This window comes from Canis aureus, chromosome 21, assembly GCF_053574225.1.
Source record: "Canis aureus isolate CA01 chromosome 21, VMU_Caureus_v.1.0, whole genome shotgun sequence".
Taxonomy (NCBI): Eukaryota; Metazoa; Chordata; class Mammalia; order Carnivora; family Canidae; genus Canis; species Canis aureus.
The window spans coordinates 16,704,496-16,725,070 of NC_135631.1; the positions used below are offsets into that span (position 1 = coordinate 16,704,496).

General features: G+C 36.8%; 2 protein-coding genes across 3 annotated transcripts in view; both read right to left on the reverse strand.

The window, feature by feature from the left end:
* Positions 1-20,575, reverse strand: part of LOC144293366 (olfactory receptor 5M3) — a 145,609-nt gene that overhangs the window by 93,971 nt on the left and 31,063 nt on the right. The gene's annotated exons all lie outside the window — the stretch shown is intronic.
* Positions 11,116-15,566, reverse strand: LOC144293362 (olfactory receptor 5AP2-like). Its single transcript, XM_077864452.1, has 2 exons — positions 14,669-15,566; positions 11,116-11,123 (listed from the first exon to the last, which is right to left on the reverse strand). The coding sequence occupies exons 1-2, from the start codon at positions 15,564-15,566 to the stop codon at positions 11,116-11,118; spliced, it is 906 nt and encodes a 301-aa protein (XP_077720578.1).

The following is a 20,575-nucleotide window of genomic DNA, read 5'->3' on the forward strand; positions in this document are numbered from 1 at the left end:
GTGACTAGATAGATCACCAGAAACACCCCAAACAGGATCTTCTCTAGTACTGGGTCATCTGTGAGTCCCAGGAGAATGAATCCCGTCACTGAAGTGTGGTTCGAGGAAGACATTTTCTTATTCCTTGAAAACTGAGAGTAGCAGAGAAGGTGAGGGATCCTGTCTAATCCAGATTCTGCATTTATTCCATCCATTTTTATCATTTACTCATTCATATATTACTAGGAAATCTCTCATCTCTTTTAAAAAACTCATCATAACATCTACATAAATATTTTTGTCCTGTATCTCTGTTATCTCTTTCTCTTTCTCTCTCTCACTCTTGCTCTTGTTCTCACTTGTGTGTGTGTGTGTGTGTGTGTGTGTGTGTGTGTGTAGAATCGCATTTATTCTTGCCTTCTTGGAGGACTCCATATTTGGGTTTTGTTTTGTTTTGTTTTTTTCAAATTTTGTAAAAAGAAAAGTATGGGAGTTTAAAGCAGATAGGAAAAGCAGCAGGTCATTGGTATAATTCAAATGGAAAAATGAAGGAAGTTGGATTTTGAGGGTCCCTCCAGATCTGGTATCTTTCAGATACAAAATAACAGAAATATGTAGTACAACATTTTCACCTGATATCCATAGTGGTCTGTCTTAATTTTATTCAGAAGCCATTGAATTAGTAAATTTACCTCTTGCTAAATGACTAAGAAGTACTGAAGAATCATTCTCTCTGCTTAGTGAATTTACTCACTCATTCACATATACATATACATGTACATGTACACTGAGAACATTTTTTCCATTCTAAGTTCTGGCTTTACAGCATTGAACAAATTCCCCATCCTCATGAATCATATATTGTAGGAGAAGGAACAGATATTACCACATAGACAAAGCTATAGAATGTGATGTCAGTTAGAAGCCAGTACTATGAAGAAAAATGAAGGTAGGATGCTTTTAGATAAACATTCGGAGAAGGTTCTTTGAAGAAAGTATAATTTCAACAGTAAATAAAGAAACCAAGTAGGAGAAGAATATGGAGTTTTTTGTTTCCATTTTTTAGCAACTAACACATACATGAACATATTTGTTTTGGAAAGCACAGATGATGTTTTTATGTGGCCTTAGCTTCCAGCTGGAGCCACCATCTCTCAATACTTTATGAAAATAAGGTATGACTGGAAGACAATGCACCTCAAGAACTATACCTAAAGCTATTTTTATTTAGTTTTCACATATACATGAGAAGGGCTTGCATATAATTGATTTTTTAGAGAAGTTATAAAATATTAACATATCAATAGAAAAATCAAGTACATTTGATGAAATTAATTTTGTCCACATTGGTAGCATATTCATCTTCATACAAAAGAACAAATATATTCTTAGTGAAGAAATGTAGAAAATGACCTACCTGTGAAAGTTGACTACTGTATTTTGTCAAAACAAGGTGGAAACATTTATAATGTATTTCTCCAGCACATTCTCTAGAGTATTTTAGAAATAATTCTGAATAACTCATCAAAATAGTCTTTGTTCCTCAAGGGCACAACCTTAATTTGGTGCTTTGAGACCCTAGCTTCTCCTTTGAGGCCAAAAATCTATCTATGTACCCCGCTTGGTATTGAGTGTGTGAGATCTTTAGCAACAATAGTGAAATTATCCATCACCTTTAACACCATGGAAGAAGAAAAATAAGAGTATATAAGTTTTGTATTTATACTGTATGTTGGCAAATCGAACTCAAATAACAAAATATACAAAAAAAAGTTGTTTTTTTGTATGGTAAAATGAGAAAATTCTCATCAGAAGGCTTCATTGTTTCTCTGTAGATACTGAGGTTAGGTCATCCACTGAGAGTGAGGGGAAGAAAGGTGAAGTCAGTGAGAGATTTGAGGAGCAGAAAGAATGTACAAAGCAGAAGACCAATGAAAAGAAGTAGAAGTAGAAGTCAGGGATGAGGACCCTTTAACAGTGGACACCATGGATTTATATTGGAACCAATCTGCCCCATTGAGTTAATTTCATCAACATGCTAACAATCAAAGATGAGTCTGAGAGCCAGGATCATTCATAAAATTGATGATTCATAAAACTGGTGATTTAGAAGGATGATCAAAAGTAGACTAAAGAATATTTGAACATTGGCACTGCATTTGTTAGAGAATGAAAGAATCTAGAGATGCTTTCACTAGTCTGTATCTTCTAGGGAACAGATATTTCCAAGTCAAAGTGTAGGTTATTCAAGAAAAGAGAGACATCTGATTCTGTTAGATGTCTAAATGGTGGTGTTAACCTTAAAAATAAACATTGCCAGTTATTTTGACAGCAAAAAAAAAAAAAATGAGTTTTGAGGGGAATAAAAGAGAATTACAATCCAGGACAAATTGTGGCAAAATTTTAGACAAATCGAAGGAACAAAGGAGAACTGCACTTTTTAAGGAGAAAAGGGGTATGTTGGGAAGGGTATTAGTACTAAAAGTCCATTGGAGGAAACGGAGTTCAGTGTGATGGCTTTTCATTGATGGAGCTGTTGCTGGGGTGGGGATTGAGGGAGCTGTGGATGAAGACAGCCTCTGTTCCTCAGGCTGTAGTAGTAGAGTAGTATCCACGTGCAAGGTCAAGTCCATGTAAGTTCACACCTGACTCTTCCTGTTGGGTCTGCAACTGACTACAGTATTAGAATGTGAGAGCTCTCCCTATGGAAACCTCCCAACTCCGTTGTAGTGAAGTTTCCCGTTAATAATTTTCATAGTGGGTTATGCTATGAGAAATTAGACATGGAGTAAAAGCTGCATATCAACATCAAAATGTAGATTGTTATCAACTCACCACATTTGAGATTTGAATGTGACCATATTATTTTCAGAATGAAGTGGAAAGATTTCTCTCTCAATTTTTCTCTCATTCTTATCCTGATTCCTTGCACAGATCACATAATAAAATTTAAAGAGTGAAACCTACTGTTTAATTATTCCCATGAAATAAGTTTCTTGTAGGATTATAAAGCTCATTGTAGGATGGTAGAGCCCTTACTTCCTGACCATTTACTGTGGAGATTCCTTGTTTTACATAAAAAGAGTTGGGCAGCCTGGGTGGCTCAGGGGTTTAGCACTGCCTTCAGCCCAGGGTGTGATCCTGGAGACCAGGATTGAGTCCCATGTCAGGTTCCCTGCATGGAGCCTGCTTCTCCCTCTGCCTGTGTCTCTGCCTCGTGTGTGTGTCTGTGTGTGTGTGTGTGTGCGTGTGTCTCATGAATAAATAAATAAAATCTTTAAAAAAAAAAAGGATTGAAGATTTAAAGACACTTCTTTAAACATAATGCTAGCTTTTCATTTGAAGAAAACTTGTCCCAAAGTACCTGAACATGTATGTATTTAAGTATTTCCTAATATACTATAATATATGCATTGGAATAAGCATAGGATTTACAAAAAGACTTTTTCAATAGGACTAGCTCAATAGTAACTGAATAGGCAAAACGCAGTGAATTAGTTCTTTGAGCTCTGGAAGAGCAAAGTGTCTGGACTTTTCAGTATGGGATAGCTTCATCAGAAGTCCACACATAAGAAGTCAATATTCATAAGAACAAAAAAGTCTATATTCTTTTGTTTATATAGCAATGGATAAAGATAAGACTTTACCTAGATATATGATAATAATTCAAAGAAGAATTTTATGCATTCTTATTTTCCCAGAAAGTCTTCAGAGGACTCTGCTTAAATTATACTTGAAGACCTGAATTCCTTAGTTAATATCACCCTGCTTCAATTGCAATAACCAATTGATCTGTCTGCTAAAAAGACACAGATACACAAATGTCACGACAGGTAGTAGAAAATATCATCCTGACATTGTTTGTTACTTACATTTTTGTGATTATTCAATTGGTTGTCTTTTTAAAAGTTACAGCAGGTCAAGGACACCTAGGTGGCTCAGTCTGTTGAGTGATCAACTCTTGGTTTTGGCCTGGGTCATGATCTTGTGGCCCTGACATCAAGCCCTGTGTGGGTCTCTGTGGGGAGTCTCCTTAAGATTCTCTACCTCTGCCCCTCCCCTCACTCTCTTTCTTTCTCTGGGATAAATAAGTAAATCTTTTTTCAAAAACATTTACAGCAGGTCCTACATTTTACTGGAAGTTCTAATCTATATAATAAAGTTATGCAGATATGACAGGATAAAATAAAATTATGCTATTCACAGATCATAGGACAGTTTACATACGATCTCCTTTGGAAGGTCATATTACACATAAATCATTTATATTATTATGCAAAAACCTATTGTAACCAAACTAACATGAATTACAGATAGAGATTATATCCGATGGAATTGTCATACACAAAAAACTTTATTTGCAGCAAATAAGGAGATCGTGAAGAATAACTTCCAAAGACTCCCTGAAAGGGGGTGAGCTGGTTCTTTCCATTTAGGGCTTAGAGTGAATATTCAAAAAGAGGAACTTGAGATACCTGAGTGGCTCATTGGCTTAGATCAGGGTTATCAATCTTAAAAAAAAAAACAGAGGAACTTGTCATTGCATGTAAAGCCATACACTTGTGCTGGGAGGTTTAAAAAACATGCCTAGACACCATTGAATGTTATATTAGAAGCATGGGCTCTTCCTAGGGCAGAGACTTTAATATAATGAAGCAGAAGAAACTGCCTGACAAAGGGAAGGGCCATGTCCCTGCTCTAAGAGCCGGTATAACCAGGATGGAGTCTTGGGCTTGATATTTCAGCTAAGAAATTCAGAGCCTTGCTTGTTCATGGACTGGAAGTGAAACCCCTATAGAAAGGTAAAGTTGGATGAGAATGAAGATGAACATACTTGTCTTTCAGGAAAGCTTGACTTTAAACTGAAATTTTTCCTTTCCTCCTTCTTGAAGCCGGCCCTTCCCCTTCACTTGCTTTTCTGCAGAATCTTTTTTTTTTTTTTTTATTGGAGTTCAATTTGCCAACATATAGCATAACACCCAGGGCTCATCCTGTCAAGTGTCCCCCTCAGTGCCCGTCACCCAGTCACCCCCACCCCTCGCCCACCTCCCTTTCCACCACCCCTTGTTCTTTTCCCAGAGTTAGGAGTCTTTCAGGTTCTGTCTCCCTTTCTGATATTTCCCACTCATTTTTTTCTCATTTCCCCTTTATTCCCTTTCACTATTTTTTATATTCCCCAAATGAATGAGAACATATAATGTTTGTCCTTCTCCGATTGACTTATTTCACTCAGCATAATACCCTCCAGTTCCATCCACGTCAAAGCAAATGGTGGGTATTTGTCATTTCTAATGGATGAGGAATATTCCATTGTATCCATAGACCACATCTTCTTTATCCATTCATCTTTCGATGGACACCGAGGCTCCTTCCACAGTTTGGCTATTGTGGCCATTGCTGTTAGAAATATCGGGGTGCAGGTGTCCCAGTGTTTCATTGCATCTGTATCTTTGGGGTAAATCTCCAGCAGTGCAATTGCTGGGTCGTAGGGCAGATCTATTTTTAACTCTTTGAAGAACCTCCACACAGTTTTCCAGAGTGGCTGCACCAGTTCACATTCCCACCAACAGTGCAAGAGGGTTCCCCTTTCTCCACATCCTCTCCAACATTTGTGGTTTCCTGCCTTGTTAATTTTCCCCATTCTCACTGGTGTGAGGTGGTATCTCATTGTGGTTTTGATTTGTATTTCCCTGATGGCAAGTGATGCGGAGCATTTTCTCATGTGCTTGTTGGCCATGTCTATGTCTTCGTCTGTCAGATTTCTGTTCATGTCTTTTGCCCATTTCATGATTGGATTGTTTGTTTCTTGGGTATTGAGTTCAATAAGTTTTTTATAGATCTTGGAAACTAGCCCTTTATCTGATATGTCATTTGCAAATATCTTCTCCCATTCTGTAGGTTGTCTTTGAGTTTTGTTGACTGTATCCTTTGCTGTGCAAAAGCTTCTTATCTTGATGAAGTCTTAATAGTTCATTTTTGCTTTTGTTTCTCTTGCCTTCATGGATGTATCTTGCAAGAAGTTACTGTGGCCGAGTTCAAAAAGGGTGTTGCCTGTGTTCTCCTCTAGGATTTTGATGGAATCTTGTCTCACATTTAGATCTTTCATCCATTTTGAGTTTATCTTTGTGTATGGTGCAAGAGAGTGGTCTAGTTCCATTCTTCTGCATGTGGATGTCCAATTTTCCCAGCACCAACTATTGAAGACACTGTATTTTTTCCAATGGATAGTCTTTTCTCCTTTATCGAATATTAGTTGACCATAGAGTTGAGGGTCCACTTCTGGGTTCTCTATTCTGTTCCATTGATCTATGTGTCTGTTTTTGTGCCAGTACCACACTGTCTTGATGACCACAGCTTTATAGTACAATCTGACATCTGGCATTGTGATGCCCCCAGCTATGGTTTTCTTTTTTAATATTCCCCTGGCTATTTGGGGTCTTTTCTGATTCCACACTAATCTTAAGATGATTTCTTCCAACTCTTTGAAGAAAGTCCATGGTACTTATATAGGGTTTGCATTGAATGTGTTAATTGCCCTGGGTAGCATTGACATTTTCACAATATTAATTCTTCCGATCTATAAGCATGAAATATTTTTCCATCTCTTTGTGTCTTCCTCAATTTCTTTCAGAAGTGTTCTATAGTTTTTAGGGTATAGATCCTTTACCTCTTTGGTTAGGTTTATTCCTAGGTATCTTATGCTTTTGGTTGCAATTGTAAATGGGATTGACTCCTTAATTTCTCTTTCTTCAGTCTCATTGTTAGTGTATAGAAATGCCACTGATTTCTGGGCATTGGTTTTGTATCCTGCCACGCTACCAAATTGCTGTATGAGTTCTAGCAATCTTGGGGTGGAGTCTTTGGGGTTTTCTATGTACAGTATCATGTCATCTGTGAAAAGGGAGAGTTTACTTCTTCTTTGCCAATTTGAATGCCTTTTATTTCTTCTTGTTGCCTGATTGCTGAGGCTAGGACTTCTAGTACTATGTTGAATAGCAATGGTGAGAGTAGGAACTCGGTATGGATGTTGACACCTCGCTGACTTCAATGTACACTGAGTAACAACACCCACACGGCCTGTATTTTCCTATAAAACTCCTCAGCCTTTTACAGCCCCCTGCCCCCCACCCTACCCTTAACCGCCTGCTAGCTTGCAGTGTTGGGAGGCATTACCCTTCTGCAGCCTCCTTTGCCTGGCAAAATAATAAACTATCCTCCTTCTTTTTCCCCAAAATGCCTTCTAGTTACATATTTTGGTTCCAGAACACAGAAGTTTTTGACAACAGAACCAAATGAATTCCCTGAGAAAACAAGCTTTAAATTTTCTACTGGTTTTAACCTCATTAACCCTATGGGGCATGGTTTCAGTTCTGCCAAAACAGCTCAAGAATGTGGGATCCCTGGGTGGCCCAGGGGTTTGGCGCCTGCCTTTGGCCCAGGGCGCGATCCTGGAGACCCGGGATCGAATCCCACGTCGGGCTCCCGGTGCATGGAGCCTGCTTCTCCCTCTGCCTGTGTCTCTGCCTCTCTCTCTTTCTCTCTCTGTGACTATCATAAATAAATAAACATTTAAAAAAATTTTAAAAAGAATGTACTTTAGGTCACTCTTGACCATTGACACAGCACTGGGAATTTTACCATTGATTTATTATGTCTGATGTAGTTAGGCTATTTCCTGGCTAGGTAGACATTATTAGTTTCTACATTCCCTTTGCTTCCTTAAAATCCTTAACTATTGAGGTTTTTGCATTTCTTGGTAATTTTTTTTTAAGATTTTTATTTGTTTATTCATGAGAGACTCACAGAGAGAGGCAGAGACATAGGCAGAGACAGAGGGAGAAGCAGGTTCCATGCAGGGAGTCTGATGGGGGGCTCGATCCCAGGACTCCAGGATCACACCTTAGGCTGAAGGCAGGCGCTCAACAGCTGAGCAACCTGGGTGTCCCACATTTCTTTGTAATTCTATCACTTCCTTGGATGTCCTTGCAGAAGTCTGCTCCAGTTAGTAGACCCTTAGGGCACAGATCATGGAAAATAGCTGGGGACCTAAAATGACTTCTCCTAAAATGACTATGTCTCATCTTTCATTTTCTGGAAGCTACTAACTCTTTCTGCATACACTGCCATAACTGAAATTAAAAAAAAAAAAATAAGTATTATTGGATGCCTTGGTGGCTCAGTGGTTTAACCCCTGCCTTTGGCCCAGGGCATGATCCTGGAGTCCTGGGATCAAATCCCACATCAGGCTCCTTGCATGGAGCCTGCTTCTCCCTCTGCCTGTATCTATGCCTCCCTCTCTTTCTGTGTCTCTCATGAATAAGTAAATAAAATCTTTTTAAAATTTAAGTATTATCTTAAGTATAATATTAAGTATAACATCAAATGCATACACTACTTAGAAATGAATATAATAAAACTATGCAAGAGATTGGATCTGAAAACCACAAAACATTGCAGAGAGAAATTAAAGACCTAAATAGTGAAGAGATTGAGATATATCACTTGTGGATTGGAATATTTGATATTGTTAAGTTGTCAATTCTTCCTGAATTGATCAATAATTTTAATGCCAGTCCACTCAACATTTCAGCAGGCTTATCTTTTCAAAAATTGAAAACTGATTCTAAAATACATAGATAAATATTTTTTAAAAAGACTTAAATTAGCCAAAGAAAGCCATTTGGAGAGTGAAGAAAAATTATTAAATGATCTAGCCTACCTAATTTTAAGAGTTAATAGGAAGTGATAGTACTGAAACGATGTATAGATCTGAGGATAACAAATAGATTAATTGCACAGAATAGAGAATCCAGAAGTATACTCACCCATATTAACTCAGTGGATCTTTAAACAAAGTTACAGAGTTATAGCAAAAGGGAATGCCACTGGAAAAATTAATCTCTAGAAAAATTTAACTTCAAGCTCTGTATCACATCTGTCATGAGCATGCTATGAAGGCGCACACACGATTTGTGTCTTTCCACAATGTCAGGTTTATTTAATCATAAAGCAAAGTTAAATAACAATTATAAAGCAGGTTCAGAGACCAAATTCAACGACATTTCCCCATGGTTAAACTTGGCTTCTTATACAGCACACAGAACAGACAAACCACACAACATACAAGATAACAGAAGAGTGTAGGAAGTTGGCTAGAACCAAACGTGAGATCAGTCTGTGAGTCTCAGTGTGGTCCAGGTCAGCTCTGGGCACTTCCTGACTATTCTGTTCAAGCAAGGGAGGATTTCAGATCTGTTTGGAGATCAGTTGGGCAGAGCTTTCTGTAGTGGCTGCTTTTTTTAAGTGCTCAGACATAGAGAGGTCACGTCTGAAGATTCTGACAGCTGCCCAAATCCACTCTTTTTTAAAAAAATTTAATCAGCTGCAGGTCCCCACAGACCTCCTCTGGTTCTGCTCATTATCAGTTTTTGGGGTGTCAGCTGATGCTGGTCCAGGCTGTGTCATCTAGCTGCAGTACCTTTAGTTGCTTGCATCATTGTTTGACATAGGCCCCTGCTTTACAAAGGCTCCTGCTTCACATGAGAGATTCCATTTGCTCACTACAACATCATACCCCAAAATTCCAATACTAACATGTATGGATCACAGGACTAAATGTAAACACAAAATCTACAAGTCCTCTAGGGGCAAAAATAAAAGAATGTCTTCATGATTTTAAAAAATTGACCAAAAAATTAACCAAAAGTTTCTCAGGGTGTACAGAAAAATCATTCATTGTGAAACAAATATATAAACTTTATGGTAACAAATCTCTTTTTTTGTGTGTATGCGTGATCACAGGTATTAGTTTTTAATACTATTAACTGAGCCACTTTCACCCCTAGTATGAAAGAGAAGTCCTTACATGGCAATGTATCTGTAAAAATTATGTGACCAAATTTCAAAACATGCACTCTTCAAAAATAATGTTAAAATAATGAAAAGGTGAGTCACAGACTAGAAAAAATATTCATATAGAGTAATTCTGACAAAGACTTGCATTCAGAATACATAAAGATCTTCCATAACTTACTGATCAAAATGAAACAACAAAATGTAAGAGACACTTCATAAAAGAAGATATAAGAATGGTCAAAAACCACGTGAAAATCATTTCAATATCCATAATTGTCAAAGAAATGTAAATTATAACTACCAAAGGAAAACACTTCATACCCAACCTCCACAGCAAGAACTTAGCCGATTGTGACAAAAGGAAACAACTAGAATTCTCATAATATACCACTTGATGGAATGTAAAATAGTTTTTAACGACTTTAGAAGTTTTATAAGTTTATAAAATTTTACAAATTTTATAAGAAATAACCAGTTTATTTTGTAAGAAGTTATACCTTCTTACAAAACTATGACCCAGCAATTCTACTCTTAAGCATTTATCCAAGACAAAAGAAGACACATGTCCTTCAAGAAACTCAAATATATACTGGCAGATGCATAGATTGTGGTATGTCCATATTACGGAAATAAAAATGAACATACTAGTCGTACACATAAATGAATCTCAGAAACATTATGGGGGAGGTATTAACTTCCTGAATGGTAGAGTAGTGACCTCCTCAAAACTGCTCCTCCAAGAACACTGGCAAAAGGTATCTAAGTCAACTTTTTCAGAAGTTTTAATCAAAACTTAAATTAAGCAAAGCTTACAGCAATCCTGAGAGTGTTTATTCCATAAAAATTGCAGGGAATTCTGCTAAGAATGGTGAGCTTTGTGGCACATTCTACTTGCTCTATTCCCACATCCTCTCCTTAGTTACATAGTAATCTTGAAAACTGGAATTGAGATTACCTGGCTATGCACATTGGTCAGACTGCATTGAGCTTTACATTTAAAATTTCTGCACTTTATAAGGAGTAAATTTGCCTTCCTAAATATGACTTAATAGTAAATTTTGCTTTCTTCAGAGTAAAACATATCAAATGATTTACTGTTATTTCTAGGGTACCATGTTATAAGGGCTCTTTTATACTATAGATTATATACTATAGATTAACATGCAGAGCAAAAAGTTTAAGCACTGAGAACTAAAGTTCCCCTCAAACCTGGTCTTTACTAGAAATTTTTTAAACAATGACATCAAGAGTAGAACCCAGAAAGCTCTCCAGTTTATCTATTCATTCTTCTCTTGTCTTTATTTATCTATTGTCACTGAAGCCTGGGAGGAAAAGGGGTGAGTGAGGATGAAAAGGAGAGAAGGAGGAGAAGTAGCTAAGTGAAGAACTCTTAGTAGTGAATAAGGGTCGTCAAGGCAACTACTTCTGGGATTTCTCTACACAATAGGGGCTCAAAGAGTTTTTACACAGCCTGCTGGGACCATTTACTTCTCAAAATCCTGTCATCAAGAATCCCATATTCTTAGAGAATCAAGTACATTGAATGATTAGTATAATAAAGGAAGATGATATTTATGTGTTGGGCAATCTAACAAAACCAGAAAGGAAAACACACATGAAACCCTCAAATCTAGGAACTATGGAAAAACCAAAAGAGCAAGAGCTGCATTTTACAAGTGTTAGCCTAAAAGTCATACTTCTGTACTACCTTGTGGCTAGTAGTTGTTTTTTTTTTTGTTTTTTTTTGTTTTTTCTTGATCCTGTACCCTAGAAGGAGAGCCTGGCTGCTAGTCTAATCCAAATATTTGTGTCTAACTATCATAAACATACTAAGAAGCCTCTGACTTCTGGTATCTATCTTTAAATATATTAGAATAAGTAGGCAGTCAGCAGGCTAGGAAAGCCAAAATGTAGCGACTTTAGTACTGTTATTGAGGGGACCCTGATCATTTCATTATGAGAAAAAGAAGCTCAAATCAATCACTTTCAATATAACAATACTGTTCAGCACTGCAGTGCAGTGTGCTTTTAAAAACACTGCACACACTTATATTTTTCTATTAGCAGAATTCTACATGCTGTGATAGGCAGGGTTGAAAATATGTAGGAATCCACAAATTGTATCATGTGGGAAAAAATCTAACCCATCTACTTATAAAGTTAACACTGGTTTTAACATTCCTGTTGAGTTGTAAACAGCATAAAGTGCCAGTGTCTAAACTAAGAGTCTATAAGTGAGCAGTGAGTAGGCAAGGAATTTAATTTTACTGAGCAAATGTGTAGTGGACTGCAGTAGCTATTATAAAGCAAGATTTCTTCTGGTATTTCATGACTCCACCCTCACCACCGACATACACACAAGTACACAAATACATACATACCCCACAACCATATACATGATGAATACCTGAGACTTTTTAGGCAATGCTGTCCTTTCTAAAGAGATGCAGACTTGCCTCTAATGCAATTGTCCCAAAAGTATGTAAAATTGAGGCTGCCAGGTGAAAAGTCTATGAAACAGAATGAGTGAATTTATAATATGAGAGAGGAAATGAAAGACAGAGAAAGAGAAAGAAAGAGAGACCGTGAACGACTTCATGGCACTAAGAACTCCAAGCCTACGATGGTTTGAATTAACTTGTGTTCCTTCACTGGATACTCTATTGCTATATTGAAATCACATTTACTTTATGCAATATGAAAGACGTAGGATACTGAAATATCATGTTTATTAAAATGTTTAATTTCAAAGAAGGCAAGACAAATAAAACATTATCCAACAAAGCATCCAACCAGCTACCAAAGAACTTCCTTTCTAACATTAACTTTCTGAAATAATGATTCTTGACAACTTTTAGTTCCAGGTGCCAGAGGCAATATTTTGTCTTCCATCACCCTATGCCCTCAATTGGAATGATTTCTTTCTTAATTTAAAAACTTTTAGTAATGGCCTGCTTATAAAGGCATGGAGATGTTCAGGTTGACATAAAGAGGTTTCTTTTCTTAAGGATGTCTTAATCAATGTTTTTTTTTTAAGATTTATTTATTTATTTGAGAGCAAGAGCAGATAGAAGGAGGGGCAGAGGGAGAGAGAGAATCCTCAAGCAGACTCCCTGCTGCATGTGGAGCCTGATGTAGGTCTCAATTTCATGACCCTGAGATCATAACCTGAGCCAAAACCAAGAGTTGGTAGGTTAGCCAACTGAACCACCCATGTGCCTCTAGTTTATGTATATTACACTGTATTTTTATAATTAGTTTCTCTAACAAACAACTTGATTAAAGCTGTAATATTTATAGAATCACTGGAATAGGCATGTTTAAATATGTAGCTTGGAAAGAAAGATGGAGGGTCAGGGCAATCAAAAGGAGGTAATATTTATGCTGTCTTGAAATATGAAGAGCTCTCCAGAAAAAGAATGATAAGAGGAAACCATTGAATAAGACAGAAAAATGTGTTTTTGATATGCAGTATCTGAAATGAAGAATAAAGGAAGATAAAATGATAAGATTTGGAATCAATTTCTTATCAAAAACTCTAAGCTATAATGAAAGCAAAATGAGTTTTTAGTCTCTTTTAAATGGCTACTTTTCTATTATTATGACAGTCTTTCCATGAAATATACTAGCATCACACTTAGTATACTTTACCCAGTTCCAACCAGTTTAAAGCACTACCTGCTTACATGTCAATGGTCACTGTAAAGAAAATCCAGTCCTACTGGGGAGATATTCCATCAAGAAAATACCAGTCAAACCAACTTAAAGCTTTAAACATGCCCCAGTGAAATTGCAGCCAGCAGTAAAATAAATATGTATGGTTATTTGCTAAGGTATTAGGGAAAACCTACTTATCTTGCCCTGGCTCTTTAAGCTTAAACTTCTTACTCATTTAAAAATCAAACACATGACACTTTATCTACAGGAGTTATAAAGAATACCTCTTTTCTAAGCTCAGAAACCTCCATTCTATGGACCCCTGGTGTTCTTGTTCTGTGATACCCCCTATATTTACCTTGTGGTTTGTTCCCATTATTCCCTCACATCAAGATTACTTGTCCAGATTAGAAATGTTTGACTCTGAGGGGGCCTGGGTGGCTCAGTCAGTTAAGCATCCAACCCTTCGTTTCAGCTCAGGTTGTATTCACAGGGTCAGGTGATTGAGCCCCGCATCAGCTCCATGCTCAGTGTTGAGTCCACTTGAGATCCTCTCTCCCTGTCCCTTTGCCCCTCCCATTCATGTGCTTGCACTCACGCTGTCTCTCACTCACTTTCTAAAAATAAATAATTCTTAAAAAAAAAAAAGAAATATTTTATTCCAGCATCTCTGTCAGGATTAAGTTCTGATTTTTTTTCTGGTTCACTGGGGCTAAGAAGCAGTCTCTAAGCCTTTTGGGTCCTCTGGACAAGTTCTGACTCAGCCTACTCTTAATTACTTGTTCTCTGGCAGTTATATACACCACTATTCAATCATGAAACCATCAAATGGGGAAAAAATGGAATCATTCCTCCTGCTCCAGTCTTTCTCTATCTCACCTACTTTTATACTGGTGTTTTATGCCTCTGAACAGGGAGTTGAAATGTGATATCTGATTATTTTCAAGCATATAGGTTCTGTGGAATTTATACAGAGTGACCATATTCTCCAGGATGCAGAGACCGTTAGTCTAATTCCACTATCAAAAACAACAACAAAACTCATGACATGAAAAAAATGGAGTCAGGGTGAATGAAGGTTGATTTGGTCATTTTTATGTTCCCTCAGAGTCCTAAAATCCCATACTTTGTTGATTCTAAGTACAGAGGTAAAAACAAGTTGTTTTAAAAATTTTACCTAAGGAAGCTTTGACCTCCTTGTTTCTCAGACTATAGATGAGAGGATTTAACATAGGGATGACCACTGTATAAAACACAGATACCACTTTGTCCTGGTCCATTGAGTAGCTGGAGCTGGGGCGCAGATACATAAACAGAATTGTACCAAAGAAGATGGTAACCACCATCAAGTGGGAAGCACAGGTGGAAAAGGCTTTGTGCCTCCCTTCAGCAGAATGGATCCTCAAAATGGCAATGAGTATGTACAGATAAGAAATGAGAATAATCAAGAGGCAGCTCAGTTCATTAAAACTGGCAAAAGCAAAAATGACAACTTCATTGATATGTGTATCAGAACAAGAGAGTTTCAGGAGGGGTGGAGTGTCACAGAAAAAGTGGTTGATGACATTTGAACGGCAGAAAGACAGCCGAAAGGTGAAGCCAGTGTGAATGGCAGCATTCAGAAAGCCTGCAAGATACGTGGCCAACACCAGAAGGACATTAAGATGGGGAGACATAATAACTGCATAAAGAAGAGGCTTGCAGATGGCCACATAACGGTCATAAGCCATCACGGCCAACAGGAAGCCCTCAATGCCGGCAAAGGAACCAAAAAAGAAGAATTGAGTGGCACATCCATTAAATGAAATGACTGGGTTCTCCACCCAGAAATTCACTAGCATATTAGGGGCAATGACAGAAGAATAACAGAAATCAACAAGGGATAAGTTACTGAGGAAAAAATACATTGGAGTATGGAGATGTGAGTCAATCTTGATTAATAGGATCATGCCAAGATTTCCAAATACAGTGATCATATAGACGACCAGAAACACCATAAAAAGAAGGCACAGTAGTTCTGGATGATCCCCGAATCCCACAAGAATAAATTCAGTCACTGTTGTATGGTTGCTCATATCTTTGTCTCAGAATAGATGATTCATTTGCTAGGATAAGAAAGAAACCAAGGAAATACATTGTATAAAGAAAAAAAAATACCAGGAAAATAAAATAGTTCAATCTTATAAGTAAGATTAACTCTAAAATGCCCTGAGGATATGTGTATTAAACCTCTTTATTTTCCTATTGCAGTGAAAAAATTCCTTGAGTAAACAGAGTAACCTATTTTATTTAAAACTAATGTGTGTGTGTATGTGTGTGTGTGTGTGTGTGTGTGTGAAGTCTTTGATCGTTGACCCTATTTATCCATAGCCTATCTTAACTCTCAACTTTTTTCTCCTCCTCCCTTGGTCTTACTGCCTTCACCTCCTATGATCCAATTCCTTGCATTCATCTTGGCAATAAAACATACAATACAGTTGAATACCTTTGCTTGTATACAGTTCTACTTTTCCTATTTTCTCTCAAGTCCACTCTGACCAGGTTTCCACCCCAGCACTCCATGGAAACATCTCTTACCTAAAGCATCATGGATTTTTACATTGTCAATTTCTGTGGTCAATTCTCATTCCTCATCCTTTTGACCTATCAATAACATTTGACAGAATTGACTTCTTACTGCTCCTTGAAAGACTTTCTTATCTGATCTTCCAGAACTCCAGACTTCAAGTTTTCCTCCTACAGTTGCGTTACTCTTTCAAGTCTCTGCTTACTCCTTCTTTTCTCTATGACTCTTAAGGTTGAAGTACCTCAGTCCTTGGTCTACCTCTTTTTCCTATTTATACTCTACTCTGGTGACTATTCAATTCTGTAAATTTAATTATCATCTATATACTTAAAACTCCTTAATTTATATCTCTAGCCCTGACCTCTTTTCCAAATTTCAGACTTATAATTTAACTGCTTACTCACAATCTCCACAATACTATCAAATAGCAACTCAGAATGACCCAAAGCTGAATTCTTCATGCCCTCCCTAATTTGCACCAAACATAGCATTCCTTATCTCATGTTAATGACAACTCTATACTTTCATTTGCTTAGATGACATTAAATAAACAAATAAATATTCAAGATATTAATCTCTTCTCTTTCTTATATACTATATAACCAGTTAATCAGAAATTATGTTGGTTCTACCTTCAAAATATCCATATCAACTACTTCCTATCGTCTCTATTCCTATCAAGACCCAAGACGACATTACCTTTCACCTAGATTACTGTAACAGTCTTTCACTGATCTATCTTTAAAGTCAGCTAAATTCCTACCCTATAAAAAAAAAACTATTTTAAAATTTTGTAAAGCTCTGCTTTACACATACATATACAAACATACTTACATTATATATGGAATTCTTGCTACAAAAAAATTAATTAAATTTCCCTACTTTGCACATACACACACACACATATATACATGGATAAACATGTATATATACATTCATATATATAAGTGTCTGTATAAAATTCTCATTTGTTATTAGTCATCTTAAATTTCTGTTGCCTAAAAACAAAATCCAAATTAGTTTAGTTGGTAACATTAAATTTAGTATTTCAGACATATCCTAATTGAGATGTTTAATTACTTGATCTTTTTTGGGTCCTCTTGGAATCTTTCTATGTCTGAACACTTTAAGATCAACTAAATAATCTTACCTTTGTTCTTAAGAAATATTCGCCAATAATGGTTATTAGTTTAGTTTTGCTTTACTGCTTTTTGGAGGAATACAAGTTTTCTGTCTTACAATGTGAAATTTATAGCTATGATGAAGATGGAAGTGGCATAAGAGATCCAGTTATGACAGCATTAAGACAGGATTAATTCAACAGAGAAAATGCTGCTTCTGAATCTGAAGCAGTCAGCCTTATTCAGTGTGTGATGACTCTCTTGAGACTGCAAAACACTAAAAATCTAAAACTTGAAATGTGCTAATCCAGAATTAAAGCATGCACTTATTTTCCACTGAAATAATTGAACTACTTTCTCCCCAGTGAACCACTTATACCCTGGAGGGTAACTTTGGCATTTAGAGAAGTACAAAAATTATTTCATGGAGTCTCAAGACCATGAAATAATGAGACTCCATTGAGCATAACATTGAATTAAATGGTACAGGATTGATGCCTCAAACTTCAGAATTCCACTTACAATGTAATCCCTATTCATTTCTACTAGAATATAGCTCTCAATGTATTAATTAATTAATTAATTTAACACATATTTAGTGGACTTGTATTATGGAGCATACAAGTATTCTTGATACTGGGAGAGTAGCCAAAAAATTGATCTTATTCATTCCTTCATGCAGCTTGCATTCTGAAGTTAGGCTTAGATGGCTCTTGTAGAATGGTAGGAAAAAGTAAAGCCCAAAACTGATTTGTGAACTACCAGGCTTTTCTGATCAGTTACTTCGTCCCAAACACCCTCCTGATTGCAATTCATTTCCTTCTTTCATTTGCTCACATTGGTCCATATATATGTTGTTCCCTTATTATTCCTTGAAGAAACCAGGGAGAATCTTGCCTCGGGGCATTTATATTTATTGTAAGTATACCTAGAACGCTCTTCCACAGATAGTCAGATGGTATTATCTTTATTTAAGCCTTTCTCAAATGTTATTCCCGCAGAAAGCTCTTCTCTGATGCCACCGTTCCCTATTCTATCTCCTGCTTTATTATTCTTCAAAACACCACTCATACCCAGGTCAAACACACACACACACACACACACACACACACTTTACAATTCTATGCACTCATGCATGAACATTTGTAATAGACAATATAGTCTTCCTCACTTGAATATAAGTTAGAGAAGATCAAAAGCTTATTTTCTTTACCTGCTAAATCTCCAGTACATGTTACATACTAGTTTTTCTCTTAACAGTTTACCAGTTTTATTGAAGTTTTTGTATGCCCAAACTCAACAAATTATATACATTAAATGTATGCAGAGTTTTGCGTATCTATAAGTAATCCTTGGATGGATTCTGAGTAAAAATATAAAGGGCATCTATTTTCTTATTCTAAGTATAAACTAAGAATATATAACAGAAGACACAATTTGTAGCTTAACATGGAAAAGGATATTTTAAGCTCAATGACACATAGGTGTGATGCTAAGATACAGATCCTCCTTATAGTACAAAAGGTGTGATCATTCTATAGATGTTTGAGTATGATAATTAAGTTGGAAAAGCTAATTTTATAATCGTTTCATGTATTCAGAGTCACTAGATGCCAGATTCAATGTATGAATCTGGAACACAAGTGAGAGGTCAGGGGTAGACACGTGAATTTTGGAATCATTGCAGACTTCTTAGATCACCTAAGAAGTGGGTACAGATGGAGAACAAATGTGTCACAAACTAATGTGGAGAATTAAGTCTTTAGCTCCAAGATTTGGAGGTTAGCATGAGGAAGAGGAAAAGCTATCATAGTTACCTGGGAAGAAGCGGTAGTGGAAAAAGGAAAATCAGAAGATTGAAGTCATACAGAAATCTAAAAATATGTGGGTTTTTGGGTAAGGTGAAGGAATTATTGATGGTAAATCCTCTTGAGATACCAAGTACAACTATGATAGAAGAGCAATCTTTAGAGGCAATAATGTTAAGCATTCACGTGTCCATGAAAAGATTGGGTTCAATGGAGAAGTGGCACAGAAATACAATTGGAGCATGTAATGGGATCTGAGGAAGTAGGGACAAGGACCAGAAGTAGTTCTTTTGAAAAGGTTCATTGTAAAGAGAGCAGAGACATAAGCTGGTGACTGACAGAACTTTCAGCCAAAGAAATTATTAAGAGGGTGATACTAGATGATGTTTATAAACAAATGAGAACACACCAGTAGAGTTTGAGAAACCAGTCCTTGGGTAGAGTACAGATACAATTTCTGAAGTGAAATTCATGGAACCCTCCAAAGATATTCAGATGTAAACCTTGGTGGGAGGGTGAAGTGGTCTTACTTAGAGCATGAGAAGCACTGATGTTCTCTCTCAGGGTCTGCAGTGGATAGTGGGATGGAAAGCAATAGGGAGTAGATATTTACCTGATTCCAAATCATGCTTCCTTTGACATGCCATCTCATTAAAGAAGGCCATTTCCCCATTGCTCCTACATTGACAGTTCCCTGCCCCACCACAGTGAACAAGAGATAGATAATTTGTTTTCAGTAAATGTTTATTAAAAACTACCCCTGGGAAGGGTAAAGGTTAAAAGTTAAAGTACATTCACTACTCTCATAATATTCCAGTTAATTTACAAAATCAGTAAAATAATACCTCATTATTGCTGTGGTACCCATATTAGAAGCCCTGATAAGATTCTTTCTTGTATCTTGTTTGTTATTCTTGACATCTGTGTGAGTAGAGTAGTATTATTATTTATGACAGATGCTGTTCATACCACCCAGATTTGTTTTGCAGGGTTAAAGCATTTATTTTCTCAGCTTCCAAGTGCAATGTCAACTGACACTTCACAGCTGATTTCCACTCTGGGAATTGGCCCTGCTGAAAGGAATTACCATGTCCAAGTGGGTGAGCCATTTTCAAAACTGGTCATTATGAAAGTATAAACACTTGGTCTTTATTTTTTTTTTTTTCACAATCTGGGGAATCTCTGAAGGATCATCTTGGCCACAGAGCTCCAAGTGGAATCACATGACTACTTTATTGTAACTTCATCACTGTTCAACTTCTATCTACTCAGCTCTGCTTCCCTCATTCCTTTCTAGCCTTCTAGGTATAGTTCCTGGGAATGTTCTCCACTACAATTCCTGGCATGTATACAAATATCAGTCTGAGTCTATTTGCCCAGATCCGAGATGATAGATAGATGATAGGTAGATGATAGATAGATGGCAGATAGATGATAGATGATAGATAGATAGATGATAGATAGATAGATAGATAGATAGATAGATAGATAGATAGATGATAGATAGATAATAGATAATAGATAGAATGTCAGATCAAGAAAAGATAAATATTGAAATTGGAACTTAAACCCAGTCAGTCATATCCAAA